The sequence below is a fragment of the Manis javanica genome, chromosome 5 (assembly GCF_040802235.1).
Source record: "Manis javanica isolate MJ-LG chromosome 5, MJ_LKY, whole genome shotgun sequence".
Lineage (NCBI taxonomy): Eukaryota > Metazoa > Chordata > Mammalia > Pholidota > Manidae > Manis > Manis javanica.
In genome coordinates this window covers 144,685,414-144,709,020 of record NC_133160.1, presented here as the reverse complement: position 1 = coordinate 144,709,020, position 23,607 = coordinate 144,685,414, and the positions used below count along the sequence as shown (strand labels likewise).

Below are 23,607 nucleotides of genomic sequence, written 5' to 3'. Positions count from 1 at the left end.
AGATCTGTCTTCAGGACTCACCCTAATTATAATACTGCAGTCAGGTTCCTTCCTTTCTACATACACTTCAATTAGCAAATCTCCAGCCTGGGAAACCTAGAAAACAGCAGATGTGAAGACAGCAATTTTAAGTATGTTGCAAGAACACATATATGAGACTTAAGATAGAAAGTCCTAGTCCTATTTCTAAATATTTTGTACTAATGAAATGAGCCAATCACCCTGTTAATAGTATGACAATACCCATTTTTCCAGACGTGATTAAGAACAAGGAGGCTACACAAGTGATAAAATCAGCAACAATAATCACAATGCAATTTTTTATCTCTTACTAAAGAGTTTGGTGTCCTCAAACACCCTTACATTCTTACTGAAACCAACAATCAAGCTACAATGGAAATATGCTGACTTCAACAACAGAAGTTGTAAGAGCCATCAGTATGTATGCTAACAGGATAAACAAAATGAGGAGGGAAAATGAGCCCTATGTAATTCTGCTCTACACTGTCGTGTAGGCATAAAACCAATAATTAAAAGGAAAAACAGGTCTGGCTAATTTTCAAAGACATATCTAAAAACTGAAATTTGATAAAAGTGGGTCAGAGTTATATTAAAATTACAAATAGAGAAGGTATCTTTATCAAGGAAAAAATAAGATGAAAGGATAAAATAAGGTAGATTATAAAGGTAAATTTTCATTTTAATTATATTTAGCCAAGCATTAAGTGGTAAGTTATTTGGGTCACTGCTGTACCCCAGAAGACATATTAAAAAAAGAAGACCCAAGCCAGAAAATAAAAGGTATAAAACGGCACTCCATAGATCGACAGTATAATATGAAGATTAACAAAGAGCCAAATGGATTTATGAAAAAATATGTGTAGCTTTTTTTCAGAAACTCCTTTGTTTCATAATCACTTAGAACTAATATCTATCACCCAATATTTAAAATGATCCTAACAGGGAAACAGTAATTCTGAAGTTAAATTTGCCTCAGAATAAAACCTGAGAAGCAAATTTTGTGGGAAAACATTAAAAAATGTAAACGTTCTTAATTATTCTGGCACTATAAGCTTAGAAAAGCTTTATTTCCAATTTTTCTTCCTCACTTTCGATGTGACATGAAAATTCTAGGGAAGAAAAGATACAGTTGACATTTTTACTTTTCACTGTGTTTGCATAAACAACTCTCCAGGAAAGACACATTTTAAAAATTAAAAAAGCAAACACAAAGGACTCACAGAGTAAAGCCAAAAACAAGAATAGCTAAGAAGTTCAAACAGGGCTAAGACATAGAGAATGTCAGAAAAATACTCCAGAGGAGAGTTTTGAATGGTTTAGAAAAAAACTCAAGCAGAAGAACACCATTCCAAAGTCTTCCACTTTTCTTCCCCAATTATCCTATTTTATAGACAGCTCTTTTCTTATTTTTACTCACTTGTATACTTAATTAGAAAGAACTCAAGATTCATCTCCTTATTCTAAGATGAATACAAAAGATTAAAATGAAGAAGAATGTTCACACTTATCTAACAACAATATAGATAATGCTACCTAAGATCATCCATTGAGCTCACACAATCCTTTACTTAATGGCTAAAACTCCCCCCAAAAAAGAATAATCCAAGGGAACTAATTGATAATGAACCAGATTTTTTTAGTGTTACAGCCAACTCCCCCAGAGGCTGCATGAATTACTTTGGGCCAAAATGGAGAAGCTACTTCTGTAGGTAATTAATACCAAAGTATTAGTACTCGGGAATCTAGGCCCTAGAATGAATGCGTTTTCTCGGCTCCTTCATATGAAATTATAGCTCAGATGACTTTTCTAATTAGTAGTAAAATATGTCAGGAATGAGGCTAATCAGGAAGCATTTACCTCATTCTCTGAGTACATCTATAAACAGAATACATTTGACCCATTTCTATTATTTACACTGTATCCTGAATCCACTACAATTCCTAGTTATTAAAAGAGGATTCAATGTCAATTTTAATAAAGTTCAACTAACAGTCCTCAAACAAGGAACGGTACCCTGGAAAACTACGGTGCAATCTGAACATAAGAATACAAAATAATGAGACGCAGGAAAAGAAGAGAAGAACTAGAAAAGTCAAGTAAGACATGAATCAGCTACGTTACAAAGATCACATTAGAAACTTTCCCACTGATGCAATTTATCTGAGAGCATGCAGAGCAAAAGCATGTAAGAAATGATTCATATTGTCAAAATCATAATGAAAAGAATCATTAGGGAGTCTGAATTTTCAACTAACTAGTATTTCTTTGGCTTTAAATGCTTCCTTTGAAATCTACTGGCATTTTCAATAGTACTTTTATAACTAAAATTTGATTTTATAAAGGATATTTTGATAAGATTAAAACTGATTTTTCCCTTTATATTCTGAAAAATTTACATTAAAATACATGGACATTTTGCATGTATGCATCATGCTGCAGAATCACACAGCTATTTTACCTAGGTTCCTATCTCCCCATTACTTTTACTTTGCTTTAAATAGGAACTCGAAAACAAACACAACAAATGTCTTTACTTACAATGGAAGTTTTTTTTGTTGTTGTTTTTTAAATTTTTTATTATTTGTAGGTCTAACTATTACTACTCACTTGAGTGTCTTTCCACTTGGTAATAAAGCTATTTTCTATGTCCATTTGTTTGACTTGGTCTTCTTTAACCTGTTTAAAATATAATTTGGGACATTCTAATAAAATACAAGGAGTGATGGTACTCATCCTCACATATCTCTTCAAGAATTTACAAACCAACAAGTGAAAAATAAATGAGAATGGCCATCTTAATCAGCATGGGTCCACACAGCGAGGGCAGAAATAAAGCCAAGATAGAGCCTCATCAAGTTCACAACACTCCATGCTGTAGATTCCATCAACAGAAGCCCTATTGCTAAGGTGACTTAATAAGCAATGGGGCAGATGACTGGTTTGTTATGTTTATGTAGGGTGAAATACAAGATTCATTTCTCTGACTGAAATGTTCACTAAGTGCTTATGTTAAAGTTGGATTTAACAAAACGATGAAGATAACTGCTTATTTTTTATTAATGTAGCAGTACAAAAACAGAAAAGACAGCATGTAAAGCCACACTTTTTTTCTAATTTTTCATTTCTCAGCATCAGAATTATGCAAAGAAATTGCTATTTATCAAATATAGTGGACATACATAGAAAGAAATAAAAAGGAGATTAAGGAGCAAAGAGAATCCAACAACTCTAGTGTCCATTCCTATGTAAACTAAGATACAAATTGTGCTATTTTATTAAAATACAGTTTCTTTTCCTTTGCTAAGGAATCCTGTGATCAGTTATAGGAATGTAAGAACTCTAGAAACAGTAACCTATTATTTTAATCCATTTGATTTCATCTGGTATACACATAGCACCCCCCAACCCCAAAAAGTCTTATGCAATACCATTTAATAGAATGCCCCAAAAATAGAATGACAAAACTGAGATGCCAGAAGTAGTTAGTGATAAAGCTGGACCTGCCACCCAGAACCTCTATATTCCCTCCATGTTCAAATCCTGAGCTTATTTCCTTTATTTGTACCTCTTTGAACTAAGAAATCATCCTTACTCTCTTTCCTAATAAAATATGAAAACATTAACCTCATAAAGTAGCAAATTGAAAAGTCAAATAATTAGAACAGAGTGTGGCAGTAAAAGCCACAGAGTATTATTCCAGAATTTTATTTTTTTTCCAATTCATGCACTATTAAAACACTAAATGCTTTCAATTGCAGAATTTATCATCATGGTGTTTATTACTGAATTTGTGAAATTTGTATTTCACAACTATAACTAGACATACTTAATGCATACAAATACTGAGGAGAAAAACACCCAACACCCATAAACACTATAAATGGAAATATTTTGTCCAACAGACACCAGATGGTGAAAAAGCTTTGAAATCAGCCAAATTTAAAAGAATGGCTATAGCTTAAAAAGCTACTTAAAGCTAACAAAACTGAAGATCACGTAACTATCCTTTATTTTCTTTATTTTTAAATATTCATAAAGACCTGAATAAAAAACATCCTAAAATATATTCTTTAATTTGCAAACAGTAACATCAAAGCTATTTTAACATGGGCAAGAAATATTTACCTCAAATATTTCAACATAATTATTAATTAAGTCTTCAATTACATTCACTTCTTCACTAGTTTGCCCCTCAGTTTGAAACAAACAAGATGAAAAGACCAAGGCCAAATTATGGGCGCTCATGTGATTGATTTCTGAGCATTTCTGAACCCTGTTAGAGAAAAGCACAGCTCATTAGGGCACACTTCTATCTGAAAATTCCATATAACTGTAAGTCATAATACACATTTATCATTTTTTTTAAAACACATACACACTGAAGGCCTCTGATATAAAAGGTGCAGTGGCGATTTAAAGAAAAATACATTGTTCTTTCTTCCAAGTAGCTTACGGTCTAGCTTAAAACATAAGAAAAAACTCCTGTTAAAGGAGATACTATTGCACCTTACAAAGCAGTACTTGATTGTTGATTTAGGAGAGACCCACCGTATTCAAACAATTCCAGATAAAGGGACAGCCTGTGGCCAAGGTGTAAAGGTGTGCTTGCACAGTGGTGCAAAATGACTTGAGAGACTGAATGAAATAAGGAAAGGTAACAAATGAAAGAAGGAGAAAGGGGCAATGGGTAAGCAGGAAACAAGGTAAGAAAGAAATTGGGAGGCATATTATTGAGAGTTCCAAATTTAAGGTTCAAGCCTGGTCTGAATTTTCTAGCAAGTGTCCATCTGGTAAAAAAATACCTGGCAGCATGTGTTTCTATGGTTGTTCAAAATAGGATACTATCACTTAAAAGGCAAACAATTAATGAAAAAATATGATTACACTTTTACTGGATATTACTAAAAATGGCTTTTTATAATGAACAGAAATGAACAGAGTAATCAACTCTCCCAATCAGTGGGCTGAAACACTTGGGTCTTACAAAGAACATTTAAAATATTCACAAATGTTAAGTTTAAAGTGATTTTTAAAAAAATTACAGCCATCATCCCAATAAAAGGAAATGTACATTGATAAAATGCATAAGATGAGAACTATAAGTGATACACAGAAATATCTGTTAATGCTCTTTGTCTCTAATTGTATATATAGCAGCTGCTTGATTGCCTATCTAATTACATTTGCAAACTTTTAAAATACATACTAAAAATGAGAGACCAACTCCATGAAAGGAATAAAGCAAGACTATGGTAGGTATACATATCTATAAAGAGCAGAGAGATTCTAGCAGGTACAAGAAAAAGTGAGTAAATGTGACAGCAATATATATGATAATGTATGAGACTCACAATAAAATGCCAAACTGCACAGCAGAGAAAGAGCAAGTACAATCATCAAATATGATTTACAAGATGCAAAAGGAATTGCAAGTTAATAAGAGGATGTAATAATTATGGATATCCTTTTCAACACCGTTTGTGTACTTTATCACATGGGTCCAGAAAATTTATCTGCATGTTGGCCTCTGTCACTAGAATCTAAGCATCTCACAGTCAGGGACTGTTGCTTTAGTCACACTGTAGTGTGTAATAAATAAATGGGGAGTGGATTAAGTAAATGTTAGTCAAGCAGAAAGTGATCTGTTAACTAGGGCAGGGATGGAATTTAATGCTAAATCAACCTGACCTTACCCAAATTGACGTCTCAAACTTCTGATGACACTATCATGCAATTCCATCTTTCCTGAGACCTCCATCTGCAACGGCATTCTCCTGTCACACTCTTCACCTCTCTTCTGTTTCTGTAACTGCCTGAATTTCTGACATAAAGTATGTACAATACAGTATTTTCCTTTTCTTCCTCTCTCTCTCTACCCTCATGTGTAGCATTCCTGAGAGTTCCCCACTCAGCCCACTTACGCTCTTCTCACTCAGCCCTTCTCATCAGAAGGCCCACGGAAACTGTTCTCTAAATTAGTTCCCCTGCCTTTATTCTAACCTCTGCCCAGTCCATCCATTACATGGGTTATTGCCCTAAAACAGACAAGATCAGTCACTCCTTAATACTCAAAGGAATAAAATCCAAATGTTTTGGCACGAGCAACAGAGCCTTGTACAACCTCCTTCCAGCCAACTACAAATCATCTGTCTCAGCACACCTGTTCCCTAGAAAATCTCCTTCACTCACTTCTCATACTTATCTTTCATGTCCAGCTCATTTGTCCCTTTCGATTTGAGAATGCTGTACAAGACTACATCTGATTCATTTCAGAAACTCTTCAGTGTTATTTATCTTAGATGCATCTTAATTACAGGAAAAGATGCTAAAGAGATAGCTTAATGAGGATTTCATTTTGGAACCATTCTTAAGATATGGTAAAAGATTCAGAGTCACAGGCAGAAGGCGAACTACAGTACTTGAAGAAATGGATCACTGAGTGCCATGTATGAAATGTCTAGAAAGTTCATGAACCCACCCACCTGTAAAGGTGTTCAATTACAGCTGCCAGGGTTGCTCGGTTGACCCCTGGAAGAGTACGTATGAATGCTCCATACTTTTTAATTCTTTCCTTGTCATCTTGGGTATCTATACGTTAAACAAACAAATAAAACAACAACAAAGAACAACTTCAGGTCTAAACTTACAATCTGCATTACAGATTTGCCTTTTAACAGTATATTAAAACAATATTCACAATTGTATTTCACTGATACAATCAAGTTCAACAGAAAAAATGTTCGACTTTCTGTTGTTCTGGAAAACTGCATAAACATTCCACAGCTGTGCACTATTGCTCTTACATTTTCTAATTAAAAATGAAGCACTTTCAAAACCTAAGGTTGTATTTTACCTTCTACTGAATGGAATATTGAATGCCACTTAATAGGAATATATTCAATTAATAACTCAAACTGGAGTGGAAATTGAAAAGATAAGCCAAAGGTATTTCAATTATGACTACGGGCAGACTTCATTATTGTTATTTGAAAATGACATTTCTGATCTTTTTTTCTTGCGAATCATAAAAATCTTCCCCAAACTATGAATCATCCCAGAGCTATGAACTGTGTATTACCTTACAGAACCAGGTAAAGGGCCTTTTACCAGCCCTGGTACTTTCAACATTTTGGAAAAGGTAAGGGGACAGTAGAAGAACTCAGGTGCAGGCCCTGATAATTATTATACAGATGGAGGAGAATGGACCATTGGCCTTGGTCATGGATAGAACTTGGTTAGCTATAGAGAGGAAGATGAGAAGGAATTAACCTCTTCCCTCCTATCCAAGAAGTCAAATACTGGACACATTAGACATAGGAACCCCAAAAGTTCTACACTCTAGAAGATATGTAATAGTGGTTTGGCTAATCTACTAGCTCGCATGGGGAATAAAAAGCCTTGTCTTGAAATAAATAACTTGTGCTGACTTTGTAACTCAAGAGGATTGTGCTTATATCTTCCCTCTCAATTCCCAACTCTCTTTGGAAACAAGATTTTTTCATTTTCTGCTTAGTTCCACCTATTCCATTCACGGAAAGCCAGCAGCACATCAATGATTCTTTAGAAGTATATGGTCACTTGTAAAGGGCATTAGGAATGCCTGAGGAGGTAAGAGACTGGGACACATCTGTGACATCTGTGAAGCACACTCTTCAAAACTGCACCTGATGCTTCTTTTGCACTGATTGAACCTGCATGTGAGTGAGGTCTATAAACGTAAATGTGGTCTCATCGACTTAACTGCACTAGTAGATGACTCTAAAAGCAAGAAGGGAAAACACCCAATTATGTACAAAGACTGTACTGAAAGTGAATTAAAATTATCTACTATCCTGAGTACAATGCCAACACTTACCCTTGCCCTTGTGTCATCCAGTTTCTCACTGTAGAGGTAATTGTAGTTATTCAATAAAATGTAATTAATACTATTACACTTACAACAAGAACTTAGGCTAGTACAGCACATTTTCACAAATCTTTTAAAAAGAAAATATGTAACATTTTCAAAATAAAGTTTAAGCAATTTGAAAGTAAAACTGAAGATAGAATTCAGGTCAGATAGAAAATACAGTGAATTATTCAACTACTTCATTCACCACTTTAATAGTGTTGTTAGAGAACAGATCATACATCCTATAAATAGGTGGTATGCCACTGTAAGGCATGCTTCACCTTAGGTGCACAGGAGGACCCAGGAGAGCTCTCATATGAGGTCACCCAGAGAGTTCTGGTTTACCCTTGTCAGATCAACCAGAGGTACATCTGACAGGTCAGGGTGCGCTACACTGGATCCAAAAGCAAAGAAACTTTAGGGCTCTTTGACCCAGTGTCCAAAGCCTTCACCATGTAAATTCTCAAAGAATTCACATCCAGGTGAAGGGTGAACACATTTCTCTCTGACACATGCTACCATTTCCCAACTACCTCCTCCTGGTTGACTGACAGCATTAAAGACACCTTTGTCACTGAATTTGACAACTTTAGCAAAAGCATATGTGTCATAGATTTTTGATACCTGATTTTACAATAAAGACAAATTGTCTTTATAAAATAGAGATTCTATAAATAGCTTCATAATTATAAACTACAATAAAAATCTTAAGGCAAAAATGAGGGTGACAAGGTAATTGGGCTTCAAGAGATGTATTATATTATTTCATATTTTATATTCCAGAAAATTATACAATCATCTCTTTTTGTAATTGAAGTTAAACCTATTGATTTAAGAAATATCAGGAAGCAATAAAGAACTTCTGAATTAGACAGTTAAGTTATGAAAAGCTTTATTTTAATAACAATATGACTTTCTTCTTGTTGATACTAATAAGGGCGATCCTTGGGGTAATTTCCAAACTGGGTTTTTGTGACATTTCAGAATTAATCCCTTCAAATTTCCTATTTATATTTTAGATCAAGTGACTACTTTCAATGGAAAAAATCTATTTCTCAACCAAAAAAAAATCATACAGTCAAATTCAAAGGTCATTTTCAAAAAATATCTTGAAACACACTTAATGTCTGAGAGAAATATATTACTAAATTACAGCATAATTCAATAACATAAAAATTGAAAAACATGAAGATTGAAAATCATCACTTTGAAAATATTGTGGGCATACAGGAATGTCTGTAGTTTATAATAAAGATTATGTGATTGGTGTGGGGACAAGACTATAAAATAGTATGTAAAAATGAAAATAGCTCTATTAGAAAGATGGGATTAAAGGTAACGTTTCTATTTAAAAGTCTTTACTGTTGTAATGTTCCTATGAAAGGAGTTATTTTGAATTAATGGATGTTAAATATAGGTTTTACTGAAATCAATTTGATCAAGTAAGCAATTCAATAAACTTTTCTAGGGTTATTTCTTAAAAAGGTTTTCCTACAGTGTAGCAAAACTTTTTTACTTCATTTTAGACAGGGTCCAGGGAAAATACAGAAAGAAAGAGTAAAAAAATGTTATGTACTCCAAAGAGGGAGAAAAAATAGAAGAAAGCCAGGAAAGTCATACTGGGAAATCAAGTAAAACGAATCTCATACTACACCTTTATTTTAATCTTATTGAGAAATTCACAGCATATACTTGACTATAACACTTCCAAAGTTAAAGCAAAGCAGAAACTAAGAAATCACTGAAAACTAGGTATTACCATTAGATGGTATTTAGCAATTATGTATAAATTCCTTTTGAGGTAGATATAAACAAGTATGGATATTTACATTTTCTGTTCTGTGCCGTTATGTACATTGTTCCTCCCAATTAAGTATTCAGATTATCAGACTTTTAAAGATCTAACTATCAAATTATAAGGCAAGCATTTAGTACATTCTGTATTAAATGTATTACCTAAGGCAGAGATCCAATATGGATAGAGTTCCTTAGTAAGAAGTGCATCATCGATGTCAGAGAGAAAACTTTTCAACACGCCTGTCACATCTTCAAGCTGATGTTTTCCAGCTCTCAATTTTAAGCTTCTTGCATCCTTTTTGAAATTCTCCAGGAGTTCACTTATGTGCAGAGGATCACCACTCTTTTGATAGATATATTTGCACCCTAAACCTTTGTTAGGAAAAAGAAAGGTTACAAGAAAAAAGTCTAAAATCAAAATCCACTTTATTATCTTAGAACTTTTGTGTTGGGATGATAGGCAAGAGGAAATCATTATCCAAGAGTTGATAAAAGCACACCTGAGAGGAGGTCTTCCCCCCGCTCCTAATTTTAGCACTGAAAATGTAAACCCATGAGCAAGCTGCCCCAACCTCAGCTTTTAGCAAGCTTCTGCTCAGCCTCCCATCAGTGCCTCACGCTTTCTCTCATGTTCTCGTACCACAAGTGCCCACCTTCTTTCAGTCTCCCACAGTACAATTTGCCTCTAGGACAAATTTCCTGAGTCCTCTGCCCTCATTTATGCACTGGTTTCTGTCTGTTCCCCCCTTTATCTTCTTTTAGACAAAGAGTTGGGTCATTCCCTTTTCAAAGTGATTATCAAGTGCCCCACATAAAACAAGAGTGTTGGTTAGTAGGAGGCAGAGCAGAGATGATGATGATGTGAATAAAAAATAATGCCCCTTTGCCTTCTACCAGGTCTCCTGTCTCCCTTCCTCCCCAAATGAAGCTATTCGATTACTTATTCTTTCTACCGTCTCACATTCCTGTTAATCCTTGAATCACACAGTGTTGCTTCTGTGCTCACTTCCTACTCTGTTGGGTCCAGCTTCATCAAGAGCATCAACCCTTCTTTCTAGATGCTTTTCAATCTTTACCTAATGAGAATTCCTGCAGTGTTGGAAGCTCCAAATGAATCCCTGCTACACTGTCTTTAAGAGCATGGCTTTCATGACATTATGACCTTGCATCCCTTTCCCTCTTCCTCACGACTATCCTTCCAGGTCTTCTATTATTCTGCTCTCTACTATTTACCGATGAATCCAGATATCTGCTCTCAATCTCTCCTCTTCCCCATTTCCAAAATTCTCTGGGTGAACGTATCCACCTTCCTCACTTCAACTATCACATATACATTTTCACTCAGATTTTAATTTCTAAGATTTCAAACACACACACATTTTAATATACATATACTGTATAAATATACATGCAACACACATATCCACGCCAAACTACACATAGACAGATCAAAATAACCTGGGGAATTAATTCCCCTGACCCAGTCACCGCTTCCCATCCCAATCCCAATATGCTGTTTATCTTGTTCCTGTAGCTCAACATACGGCACTCCTTCCTCCCTAGTCCTTCACAAGTCAGCACTTTTCTTTCTCATTTATCACATTAAAAAAAATACCATCACATACACTATTCATCATGGCCTCACTTTCAAAACTGTCCCCGTTTTCCCATCCGCATGCTATTATCTGGTGCCCTCAATTCCTCACTACATTTTTACAACTCCCTGCCTCTATTCTTGTGCAGCCCTCCCGTCTGCCTGGACAATAGTAGTGTGTTCTGAAATACCGATCTGTTGGCATTACCAACATGTTAAAAAATCTGGATATGACCTTCCCACTCCCTGGTGGGAAAGTGTGAGGATTTTGTTATGATATATAAGACCCAGCGTGAATTAGCCTAACCCTTCTGCCTCTTTTATCTCCCTGCTCTTCTCACATTATACTCAGACCACATTTAACTACACAAAGTTCCCTGAACAGACAACTTCCTGCTGACTCCACTCAGGTGCACACACGGTTTCTTCCTCCTAGAAGCCCTCTCCATTCTTCCCCTCACTAGCTCCTATTTTCTCTTAAGACTCATGGAAGTCTCACCCATGAAAGCCCTCCATGGCCACACTTATTCTGGATGAAATCGCCCTCACACCACGGACACCCACACCAACTCCTGAACCTCTCTACCACATAATTTTGTAAACTTTAGCTGTAACTATCTGTCCACTTGTTTGTCCTTGATTCACATATCTGTACACTCCTGGAAGGCAAGGATCATGTCTTATTCTCTGTATACAGAAGCTATAAAGTGCCTTGAAGAACACAGTGGGTATTCAACAAATGACTACTTAATTCAAGAATAAGCAAATTCTACAAAAAACAATGGTGACCAAATTTCTGATATGTTATGTCCCTAACTGAGTGAATTTCTAATAGCTGGTACTCAAATGTTTAGTTAACTGAATGTGAATTTGAATATAGTTTCATTTTATACATGAAAATAGTTTTCCTGAAGAACTACTGGAACTCATTAAAAAAAAAATTAAACTCTAAAAATTATACTATCAACTCGATCAAGTTCAAATCTTGATACCAGGAGCACAAAATACTGACTTATAGATTTTAACCCAAAGATTAAAAAGAAGGAACTTCGAAATAACTGCAATCCTAAAGGCTCTGAGCAGACCACCTGCATCACTATAATCAGTAAATCACTGGGCATTCTCTAAGGTCTTATCAAATCTTCCCTTCTATACAAGCTGTAACTTCAGGGTTTTCCCCATGTTCTGCTCATAAAAAAGAAAAAAAAACATATAAGAAAGTCTTCCATTGGCTTTATTACTTTAATATGCAAGTTAATGTACCTTCTGCTAGAGTTACAAAGTAGTTATAATGTATGAAATTTAGTTGAAAACAATCTAATGCTTACTGATTTTAAACTCAAAGAAACACCACAAAGAAACTTCTGATTTCCCTAGAGAAACATTAAATTGGATACACTCGAGCTACTCAAGTTATTTTAATCAATTTGTCAGCTTAATAAAGACCCTATGCCGTTGTGAAACTAACGTGATGTGAAAATTCCCAATGAGGTTATGTTCTTGCTAAAACATAATACGTGTGCAATTCACTTATATCTGCAAAATACAAGTGTACTGACAGTGAATGGTAACAGATGAAGATAACCTTCTTCCTTGCCAATTTTCAAATAAACGGATGATTACAGTTGATAAGAAAAATATAGACATAGTACCATTCAAAGGAAATTCAGAGGGTAATGACCTCATAATGTGATCACGTATACATTTACAGAAGATACATAACTCAAACGCAATGAGCCTGAATATTGATGATAACTGTACTTGGATTACATATGGGATAGGTAAAATATTAAAATGGCACTCTCCCCAGAAGAAAATATATTAACATATACATATTATATTTAATTTCCAGGAATTATTTTCTACATAGCCTTTGTTTTATTTCTGACATTTAGTTACATATCAGTTTATTGCCAGTTCTCATACTGAAGTGCATGACTCATGGCTTTGTCTTTAACTTATTATTCCCACTGCTGTATTTCCAGTACCAAGATCAGCAGTGAGCAAACAACAGACACTCAATAAATAAGGAACTAACCAAAAACACAATGTTTTACTGCAGCTTTCTCACTGATTATACCTTCTTTTCAAATTAAAAACACCCAAGACACTTGTAACTCCAAGAGAACAAAAAGAGTTGATACACTTTCCAAAATACCAATCATTTCACTGTTAGGCATTTGTTATTTAAATCAATGGCATTTTACACCAGATTGAAAGACAGCAAATATTTTTATGTTAAAAATATAATTAAGACATTTCTACCTTTGAGGGCATTAAGGAAATATGTAACAGGAAGAAGGGATTTAAAGAATTCAAAGTAATTTGAAAAGAACCATCAAGAATAAAAGCATGTTTTATTTACTTTTCAGGCATATCGAAACATTTTAAATTAAAATAAAGCTGGACCATGTAGATATCAATCAGTATCTTTTTTTACCTAAAAACTATTCATAAAAATACCTGCTGCAATAAGTCAAAGCTATTACAATTAATAACTATGATTCTTAATATAAACATATGACCAATAGCATTATGAATGGAATACACATACATACTTTGTATGCCTGCCAACAAAAAGCAAATACTTTTACATATTTTCCCATGTTCTAAAAACATAGTTAGACAGCCCATGGCATTCCCCTAGACTTTAATGAAACTTGTGACCTCTGGAAAATACAGTCTTAAATCTACTTTTCATACATACTTAATTGTAAATTCTTTCAATCTGGTATTTAAAATGTGTATGCATGTAAAGGAAGGTGGATATGGTAAAAGTACATTTTACAATTTAAATGAGTTTTACTGGGAGAAGGAATGGCATTTAGCTCAACAGTGACTGTGCTTTTATTTTTCACTGGTGTACTACAAATAGAAAGGTTCTAATTCAGTCCAATGGAGGTACCACTTCAAAACTCTAAGAATGATATTATGAGTTCAGGGGCTGAATACAAACTCTGTAACACTTACCATACTGTGTAACAAATGCTATACAGCTGTTCACGATAATGGGAACGTCATTTTTGCTGAGCTGCTGATCTTGTAAGGCATTGCCATCTGTACCTGCTGCTTTCTCAATTGCAGTACGCCAGACCGTGAAATCCAACTTGGTATGCCCATGGATGTATAATGCTCTGTAAAGTTTAAAAAGCATTCCAAATTAATTTTGCTTAAAAAGAGAAAAGTCTTACTTGAAGACAGATTACTCTTAAATACATATCAATGTGCTCTTTCTTGCCCATCAGAAGAAAAACCCTGTCTACCTCTAGCTTTCACTCAATCCGTCGCCTGGACAGTCACGTCTCTCCGCAGAGTAGAGGAAGTTCTCTGAATTCCTGGTGTCACCTCCCTTCATTCCCAACCCCTTTTATTATGTTTCTGTTTAACTGAACTGAAACTGCTCTGGCAAACACCACCAGTGAATTCTAATGGTTGTTTGTGGATGTATCTTTCAAGATACTAGAACTACTGATGATTTCATTTCTTAAAAAAGAAAGAAAGAAAAGAAAGTACCACCTGATCTGGCATTGGTAGTACTGTTCTTTCTGGATTTCCCTTCTATCTTGCTGGGCACTCGGTTTCTTTCTCAAGCTCACTTCCCCTTTTTGAAAATGAAGCTGTAACCTTGGAGCATTATATCTTGGAGCATTATTGGGTTGCTATCACGGCCCAACCCAAATGTTAGCTCTGTATTTGCTTCCTCTGTGACCTCGGACAATTTATCAACTTCCTTTGGGCCTCTGTTTCATCATGGGCAAAATGAGGATAATAGCACCTACCTCAGCACTCAAAAAAATATAATCCTAATACTAAGTATAGTGAACCATAATAATAAGTAATATTAACTTTTGGAAGCCTTCACCTTAATGTGCCACAAGCAGCTCAAGCCTTTCTCCCTCCCCACACCAAACTGGTACTACAATTCTCCACTTACCCCACCAGGAATTTAGAACTGATCATGAATTGCCTCCTCCCATCACTGCCACATGAATTCCACCACAATAATCCTGTTGATTCCAGTTCCCTGACATATGTGTGCTGCCTCTTCGTTCCAACAATGCCTTATTTCAGGTCTCCAGATGGCTCCGTGAGGTCACTGAAAACCCGACAGAACTCCTCTCCCTGCTCTGCTCTCCACCTCGCTAACCCCTTCTGCTCAGAGCTGCCAGGAAGATGTGGCTAAAATGCAGCTAGTGACATCACTTGCCGATCGCTGCCCTTCTATACCTCTGGAGTTTTCTAGGGTGAAAGGCCTTCATAATCTGGCCTGTATTTTTGCCTCCAACTTTACCATTCTTTATCAAACTCAAGACACATATTAAAAAACACCAAATGTTCTTACCATTGTAATAAATATTTCCTCCAAAGAGGCTGGCTACTCCTACACCTCTGCAAGTGTACTCCAGGTAGCCCACCCTGACGCTCTCCTCTAGGTGTCCTTTCTGTGCTTAGACTGTAACAGGTGTCCTCCTCTACCCTGAATAGTTGCTTTGCCCATTATACCATCTATTTCCTCCGTAAACGTTTTAGCTGCTAGAGCCCAGACTCTGCTCAGGCAAGCAAAGAAAGCATTTCAGTATCTCTAGTCATTAGAACAGTGCCTGCTGTTTAGCTTTAAAGGATTCTATCACGTTAAAGTATATGGTATCACTAGATGTAAAATCTGATTTGAAACACGAGTTATCATGGATGTATTTAAGTATATTCACACAAAGTAAAACTATTTGATCTTGATTTCAAACTATGAGAGCTACTTTGCATTCAGCTACAATGAACGCTGGGTTGTTTTGTTTTGGGGGTGGAGGGGGTGATCTTTTCCATTCCTGATAATTCACTGGTCCTAATTTTGAAAGAAAATAAAATTTCTCCTTTCTTTCCTTCAGTTCCTTTTCTTGAAATGCTCGTCTCAGAAGATAATGCTACCAGCCCCTCACTATACACTTCCAATATCTTCTCAACTTGCTATAACGACCACTTCTTCACTGACATTTGTGTCTACAATCTTCATCTCTTGCTTTCTGACATCTTTATCTACTGCTTTTATTTATCACAGCCCCACAGCAGCCCTGACCTCCAGGTTTTTGTTATTTTTTAAGAATTCTGACACTTGCTCTAGCACTCCTGACACACTTTAGCCTTTTCATTGGTCTTACACCATCTTTAGCTCAAAAGCTTCTATTGTTGGGGCTATATGTCTAAATGATGCTACGTAACGAGTAACTTCTCTGAGAAATATCAAGCCCCTACATTACATAGACTTAATCAAAATTACATCTTGTTAAATTCACGAGTTTGGGTAAAGAGAAATTTTTAACTTCTTTTGATTCTTAGTTTTTTTTTTTCAACCTGTCATTTAAGTCTAAATATTATCAAAAATCTTTGAAATTATTTGCTTATAAATCAACAACTACAATGGGTATTTCAGTAAGAAGAGGAAGAAATCTAACATACGATGGCCCTACTCCAGTTCCAGTATAACTCTGCATCAATTGTGAACATTTCACATTTTGTTTCTAGTCTGAAGAAACTGTGATGACAAGTTAAGCTGTCTCTTCAAGAACTAGTGAGCGGTAGAAAAGTAATAACAAGTTAACTCCTGAACCAACTTGTAAAAGACGGAATCCTCAAACATACCATTTACAGCAGATGTTTCAACATTTAATAGCATCAGTTCCAAAACTGCCCTCTCTATTGCTTATCTAAACTCTGTGCACACTGAACCAAGCATCACGAGATATTTTCAATGCAGATGCTGGCCAACTTTGTGATCTCAAATGTTATCAAATAACAATTTTATATTTCTGGATGAGAATTCAAAAGAAACATTCATTTACATTTTGAAATCTGAAAAGTTACTCTGAAGAACAATAATTACAGAGAAACAAATTATGCTAATTGTCCATTGCCCAAGCACACATTTTAAAAGGTGCTTCAAAACCAAATAAAGAAACATTCTTATATCCTGTAATGAATAAAGACAGTTTAATAAGACCAGAAACCAAATCCCAGAACTAACAAAAACAATTTTCTCAAAATTGCAATATAAAAACCACAAAGTATAGACAATCATAGTTGAGCCTAGTTAACTGACAGGAACCCGAAATGTCTTCAAAAATAATATCAATACATTTGACTGTATAAAAAATAAATGTACTTATCTGAAAAACATTTTAAGCACAACTAAAAAGCAAATAACACGCTCCACAAATATGATGAACAAAATAATACATTAAGCATTTATACAAAAATAAAGACTACTAAGTCTTGTATAAGTCAGCATTTTTTGGCCCAAAACATTCTGCTTTCATTTCTGAAAGACACTTTTTGCTGAATAGAACATTTTAGGTTAACAGCTGCTGTTTGGTTATTTTGTTCTTGTTTTCAAACACTTCAAAAGATTTTTAAAAAGATTTCATTATATTGTTTTCTTGCTTGTACTGTTTCTGATAAGACACTCTTATCTTTGTCACCAATACTTCACGAGTCTTTCTTTCTCTGGTACTTTAAAATTGTTTTTCTTCACACTGGTTTTCAGGAATTTGATTCTGATGTATCTTGATGAGATTTGTCTTTATCATACTTAAGATATGTCGATCTTAGTACATGTGTGGGTTTATCAAATTCAGATAATATCGCCGTAATTCTTCAAAGATTTTTACTTTTACTCCTTTTTTCTCCTCTTGTTTTGGGATTTTAATTACACTTACATGAGACTCTTTGATGTTGTCCCATTGGTCACTGTTGGTTTTATTTAGTCGTTTTTCCTCTGTGCTTGGGTTTTGGTAGTTTCTATCATCATGCCTTCACATCCATTGACCTTTTCTATGTGGAGTGTTCTCTTGTGTTAAGCTGATACAGTGAAGTTTTCTTTTCAGACAGTGTTTTCTTTGGCTTTAGAATATCTATTTCTCTGTGTGGTTCTTTTTTTTAGTTTTCCATTTTTTTATCATTATGTTTTCCTTCACATCTTTGAATAAATATTAATATTTAAAAATCATTGCTTAGCATCTTTGTGAAAATCATTCTCTCTCTCATTTCTGAGTCTGCTCCTATCATTTGATTTGTGGTTTACTATTTCATATCATTAGTAATTTTAGCCATATGTTAGACACTGTGAATGTTGACTGTCAGGACTGTGTTGTCTTCTTTAGAAAGTGTTGATTTTTTTCATCATTTGCCTGTTTGACTCCAGGCAACAAAATTACCTGTGGGGCACCTGATCCTTTTGTAAGTCTGCTTTTAAGCTTAATAAGGTAAAAATACAGCAGCCTTTACCCAAAGGCTTTTAGACTTAACACTGTGGTACTCTCTCCCCCAAATTTTAGCTAGTACAGGTTTCTGGAACTCCTGTCTCTATGTCTTTAATGTAGCAAAACCACCACATTCTGCTCGGTCTCCCCATTCCCTGTGCCATGGATTGAAAAGTGCCTACAGGTAGGGAGCCAAATGATCTGAAGCCTTACTTCACTTGTTTCCCTTCTCTCCATGATCACAATCCTATCTGAAAGTAGTATGTTTCATATATTTTGTCTAGTGCGCTAGTTGTTTCAAAAAAGGAGGCCACGTTTCATGCCAGTTAATTCTTCATAGCCAGAAATCAAAGTCTGGCACATTTTATTTAGTCACTGCAACCATAAATCACCCTCATTTTAATTTATAGAAATATGGCATTTTTCCACACCTTCAGATAAGCATCTGCTACAGAGATGAATTTTAGAAATAGGCAATTGTTATGAAACTGCAAATTCAGACACTGTGTCACAAGAATAATGCAGAAGGAAATATTATTTTAAATAGTTTCTTCTGAAGCCAACAGTTCAGTAAAAAGTGTCAAAGCATCTGATTCCCTGAGAAAGGCAGAGGCTCCAATTTTTTAAAATCTCATCTCTGCACACTATTAGGCAATCATCTGTAGAAATGTGAGACACAGCCCTGATTTGAGTCTGCTCAAAACCTTTAATGGCTGCAGAATAAAACCAAATCCACATATTTAACAATAGTTTTAAAAAGTTAAAAACTAACTGTGAAAATAATACATCTTCTGTACCCTTACAAAGGATACAAAACAAGGCAAATTATTAATTAAATTTAACTGATACTGATATGGTATGAATCTATCTTTCCAGGCCCACTGGCTCGTTTTCTCCTCAAGAACTCAAGGTTAAAGACCAACTTGAACTCAAGATGTTCCTTAGGCTATCCTATTTCTCTGTACCTATTGTGTCCAAACTTAGGACACCTTAATCTTTCACCCTCCTCATTTTTTCCTTCTTGAAATCCTACCTAGGGTTCCAGATCTAGTTAAAGATAATTCTCTTTTAAAAAATGATTATTCTGATCCCATTTATCTAGGAAGGATCTTCTCCTTTGTTTTACTTCTTCATATTGTATCACATTAATTTTTTCATAAGCTTAAACTCTAGTACACAGAAGGTCCTTTGAACTGAATAAAATAGATTTGAAGCAAATAATATGTACTTTACAGCACTAAACTATGTTTTCTACCTTTATCTTGCATCTACCTACCACTTCAGCATTTTATTAAAAATAAAAATAATAATAATAATAAAGGGAGAAATGTGGGATCAACATATAAATCAAGTATAAAAATCAAACGAATATCCATATTTGACCTGATTGTTTATAGTTCATAATGCGTGATCAAAACCGAAAGTTTCTGTGATGAATGCCCTTGTACTGTTCACCATGTAAGAACTTATTCACTATGTAAGAATTCGTTCACCATGTAAGAACTTGTTCGTTATGCTTCAGAAGATTGGAGACTGACGAGAATTAGGCTTGAGATGGATTAATGATTGTACATTGAGCATTGACCCCCCCTATACTGAATTTTATTGTTGTTAACAACCATTTGATCAATAAATATGAGAGATGCCCTCTCAAAAAAAATAATAATAATAATAATATGTACTTTAAAATCCACCTTAGCCATGCATTCCCTTTCTCAACATTTCATTTAACAACAACAAAAAAATCACTTCATAATATAGGTATGAATAGTATACCTTTCTTTTTGCAAAACCTGAGGGGATGGTGAGAGAAACGAATCTCTTCTTTACCTTAGCAACATTCAGACTAAACCATCTCTATGAATTAAATTATCAGAAAGTTACAAAAGCAGTCAAGCTGATACTGTGGGCAATTGGCTACTATTTAATTTGCAATCACATGCACAATTTAGAAACCACTTTAAGATAATTCATCCTCTAGAGTATTGCTAACAAAACAGCTGCTATAAAAGATAATTTCAGGAGGGAAAAGCATCACATGTAATAAGTTGATATGAAATAAGAATCTTAAACTTAGGGTACTAATCTCCCAAATTGAGAAAAGTAGTCTGTTCCACAATTGTGGACAATATTTGATGAAATACTTATCCCCCAGTGTTAGGTTCTATATGTCTGGAATTTGCAATTAAAACTGAAGGCAGCCAGGCTTGGGAGCCATCAAGTGCTTTGTGCTTTAATATAGGTCAACCAAGGAATCTTGAAAAATAAATAAACAAATAGAAAAACAACAACACACACACCCATCTTTTCTGTTTCTGATAACACAGCTGAATCATTCACTTTGTACTTATTATAACCAATGACATTTCAATAAAAGCTTAATAATAGGTATCTCTGACAAACAGTCATACAGTAATAGAGTGTGACGATGGTGAACACAGTAGCTTATTTATCAGAAAGAGAGATAGAGATACAGACAGTGGGCTAAAGTGCAAAAAAAGTTCTCACATTTTAAGAAAAGGATGTTTTGAACATTTCCGTTAAAGTGGATATATAACCTACTGTCCGGGAAAATGCCTTTTGACCTAATACTCCAGAATGTTCCCTGACTAACAGCAGACATTCAAGAACATGATTTTTTTTACACAAAGGAATTCTGACTAAGGTATAAGGGAAAAGCACAGAGTCTAAGCCCCAGCAACAGCATCAAATAGCATGCCAGAAACCCTTAAGTGTAATCAAGAAAGCTTTATTTTCCAAAATAATAATTTTTAGAGTATACAAAGAATACACATTAAAGCGACACCATCTGGAACACCTTCTGTTTAGGGCTTTTTGGAGCTAAAATGCTCTGTGTGTGGAAAATATTATTGCAATATTTTTCTGTCTAAAGACACTCTTGCTATGCAGATAGGGAAAATTACCATGAAGATTAAAGTATATATCTAAACTGAGACTATGTTCAGTGAGTGGGTGATTATCAATTTATGAATTTTTCCTGTTTAAGAGGTTTTTTCTGATCCTTGCTTTTAAGAAATATTAAAATATTTTAGCCATTTAATCAAAGGTAGGCAAGGTTGGGGAAAAGATGTGAAATTCATTAAATTTATTTATGATTTGCAATTCTGGTTCAAGCTGTTACTAGCAAAAAAATAAAGGTTAAAACTTAGAGCTGGTTGGTTTCTCTCTTCAGTTGTTCACACTATCTCTATATGCTATCAACATTTGTAACTGGAAGTTTTTTTATTTCATAAGCCACAATTTTATCTGTCATTGACAAATCTAACACAATCTACTTTAGCTTACAGTCAATATTTCCCAAGGGGCTAATAAATCAAGAGAGAGATGAAAAAAGAGTGCCACGCAATGAAATTCTCTTATTTACATAGAAGTAAATAGCTCTTAATCACATCCACAATTAACTGGTCTGTTTGAGTATGCAAACTTAACAGGAGAGAAGTATGCATTCCCTATTTTGGTAAATGATACAACCACTCAAAAGTCACCTAGGCCAAAAGCTCAGAAGTCATCCTTAACTCCTAATTCACAAAGCAACTGACCACCACCAGATGGGTATCTCTCAACATCCTACCAGATCTAGAAGGCTCCCAATATCCAAAACCACCAAACAATTCTTCTTTTCTTCCTGTTAAAACTGAGGGCCCCTGCTCTCTGGCCCGCACAAGTTCAAACCATCTAAAACAAGTTGCACATCTATTCCCTCCCAAGGTCAAATCCCTTCCACTTCACTAATCCTATTACCCTCCAGACATTCTTGCCAAACTGTTCTCTGCAGCTGTTTCAATTTTTTTGTTTCCAGCCTTAATCTAATCCAGGTTCTGTTTCATCACTTCTGCTCTCTTCAAAGCTGTCAGTATCACTTACCTATGGAGGATCTGTCCTCATCCCACAGCACCTGACACTTCTGACTAATCCCACCTCCCGGAAGCACTCTCTTCCTGGGCTCAGTGACACCACTCTGCCTTGGTTATTACTTGCCTCACTCTCTGGATCAACCAGTTTAATATCCCAGGGCAGCTACTCTTCCCTGTAAGTCACCCCACCTCTCATATGACATGCATTCATCAAGGCTCCAACATGGTACTTCTTCCTGTCTACTCAACAGACTCTTCCTAAGTGATTTCACCTTCTCCCTTCCAGAAACAGGAAACCCCAAAATATGTATGTCCACTTCATTAGCCTTTACATGAAGGTCAGATCCATAACTGTAACTTCCTACTAGCCACTTGTCTTTAGATGTTGATAAACACTTCATTTTCAACACGTCTTAAATGAAACTCCCAAACCTATTCTTTTCCCAGTATTCCCTATTTGAAGTCCATTTATTTACAAAATATATACATACATATATGTGCATACATGTGTGTATAAATATACAGACACATACAGATGAGCCCTATTTTGTACCACCTCAGGTGCCATCGTCTGGCACAGCTGCATGCTTTCTGTTCTGGAAAGGATTAAAACCTAGTGCACTCACAATCTCCTTGATTTTTTATTCAGACTTCTGACCTGCCTTCTTTCTGCTTTCTCTTTAATTAGCTAAAAATTGTATGCACAGCTGTACATTTATTTATTTTCTAATAAGATGATTTTTTAGGCTTTCTAATAAAATGCTTAAATTCTAAATTCTGGAAACATATTGTTTATCCAGACTTCTGGCACAATTTATTCATTTAATTATTGAGACTGATCTGTATATTTAACATCTGTGATAAAAAGAAAAAAAATATTTGGTTGTGAAGTTACAAATTGACTTTACCTTAATTTCAAAATGGGTTTTTCTCCTCAACATCATATAGGCACTGGAAGGCTGTTTAAGTGCTTACAAGAGTGTCTACACAACATGTTAAGTTCTACACATTCTCATAACTGCTGTCTTCAGAATATTATTGATTAAGAGAAAACAAGTAAAAGCAGGATATAGCAAGTACTAAATATAGCTGTTTTCAAAAGGTACGTTTTGTATGGCAGCTCTTCAAAGAGACTGAAAGAAGTTAACTTGGGCATGTATTTGCCCCTGTATTCCCCC

The 23,607-nt window shown here is 35.1% G+C and overlaps 1 protein-coding gene across 6 annotated transcripts in view; it reads right to left on the bottom strand.

The window, feature by feature from the left end:
- Positions 1-23,607, bottom strand: part of ARAP2 (ArfGAP with RhoGAP domain, ankyrin repeat and PH domain 2) — a 175,964-nt gene that overhangs the window by 45,815 nt on the left and 106,542 nt on the right. For 5 of the 6 annotated variants that reach the window (XM_073237750.1, XM_073237753.1, XM_073237752.1 and 2 more), the window contains exons 20-25: positions 14,275-14,438; positions 9,870-10,082; positions 6,505-6,610; positions 4,148-4,295; positions 2,630-2,698; positions 22-96 (exon numbers count right to left, since the gene is read on the bottom strand). In XM_073237750.1, the coding sequence (XP_073093851.1) occupies positions 22-96; positions 2,630-2,698; positions 4,148-4,295; positions 6,505-6,610; positions 9,870-10,082; positions 14,275-14,438 (775 nt within the window). The remainder of the gene's footprint in view (positions 1-21; positions 97-2,629; positions 2,699-4,147; positions 4,296-6,504; positions 6,611-9,869; positions 10,083-14,274; positions 14,439-23,607) is intronic. The other variant, XM_073237751.1, reaches the window with a different exon arrangement.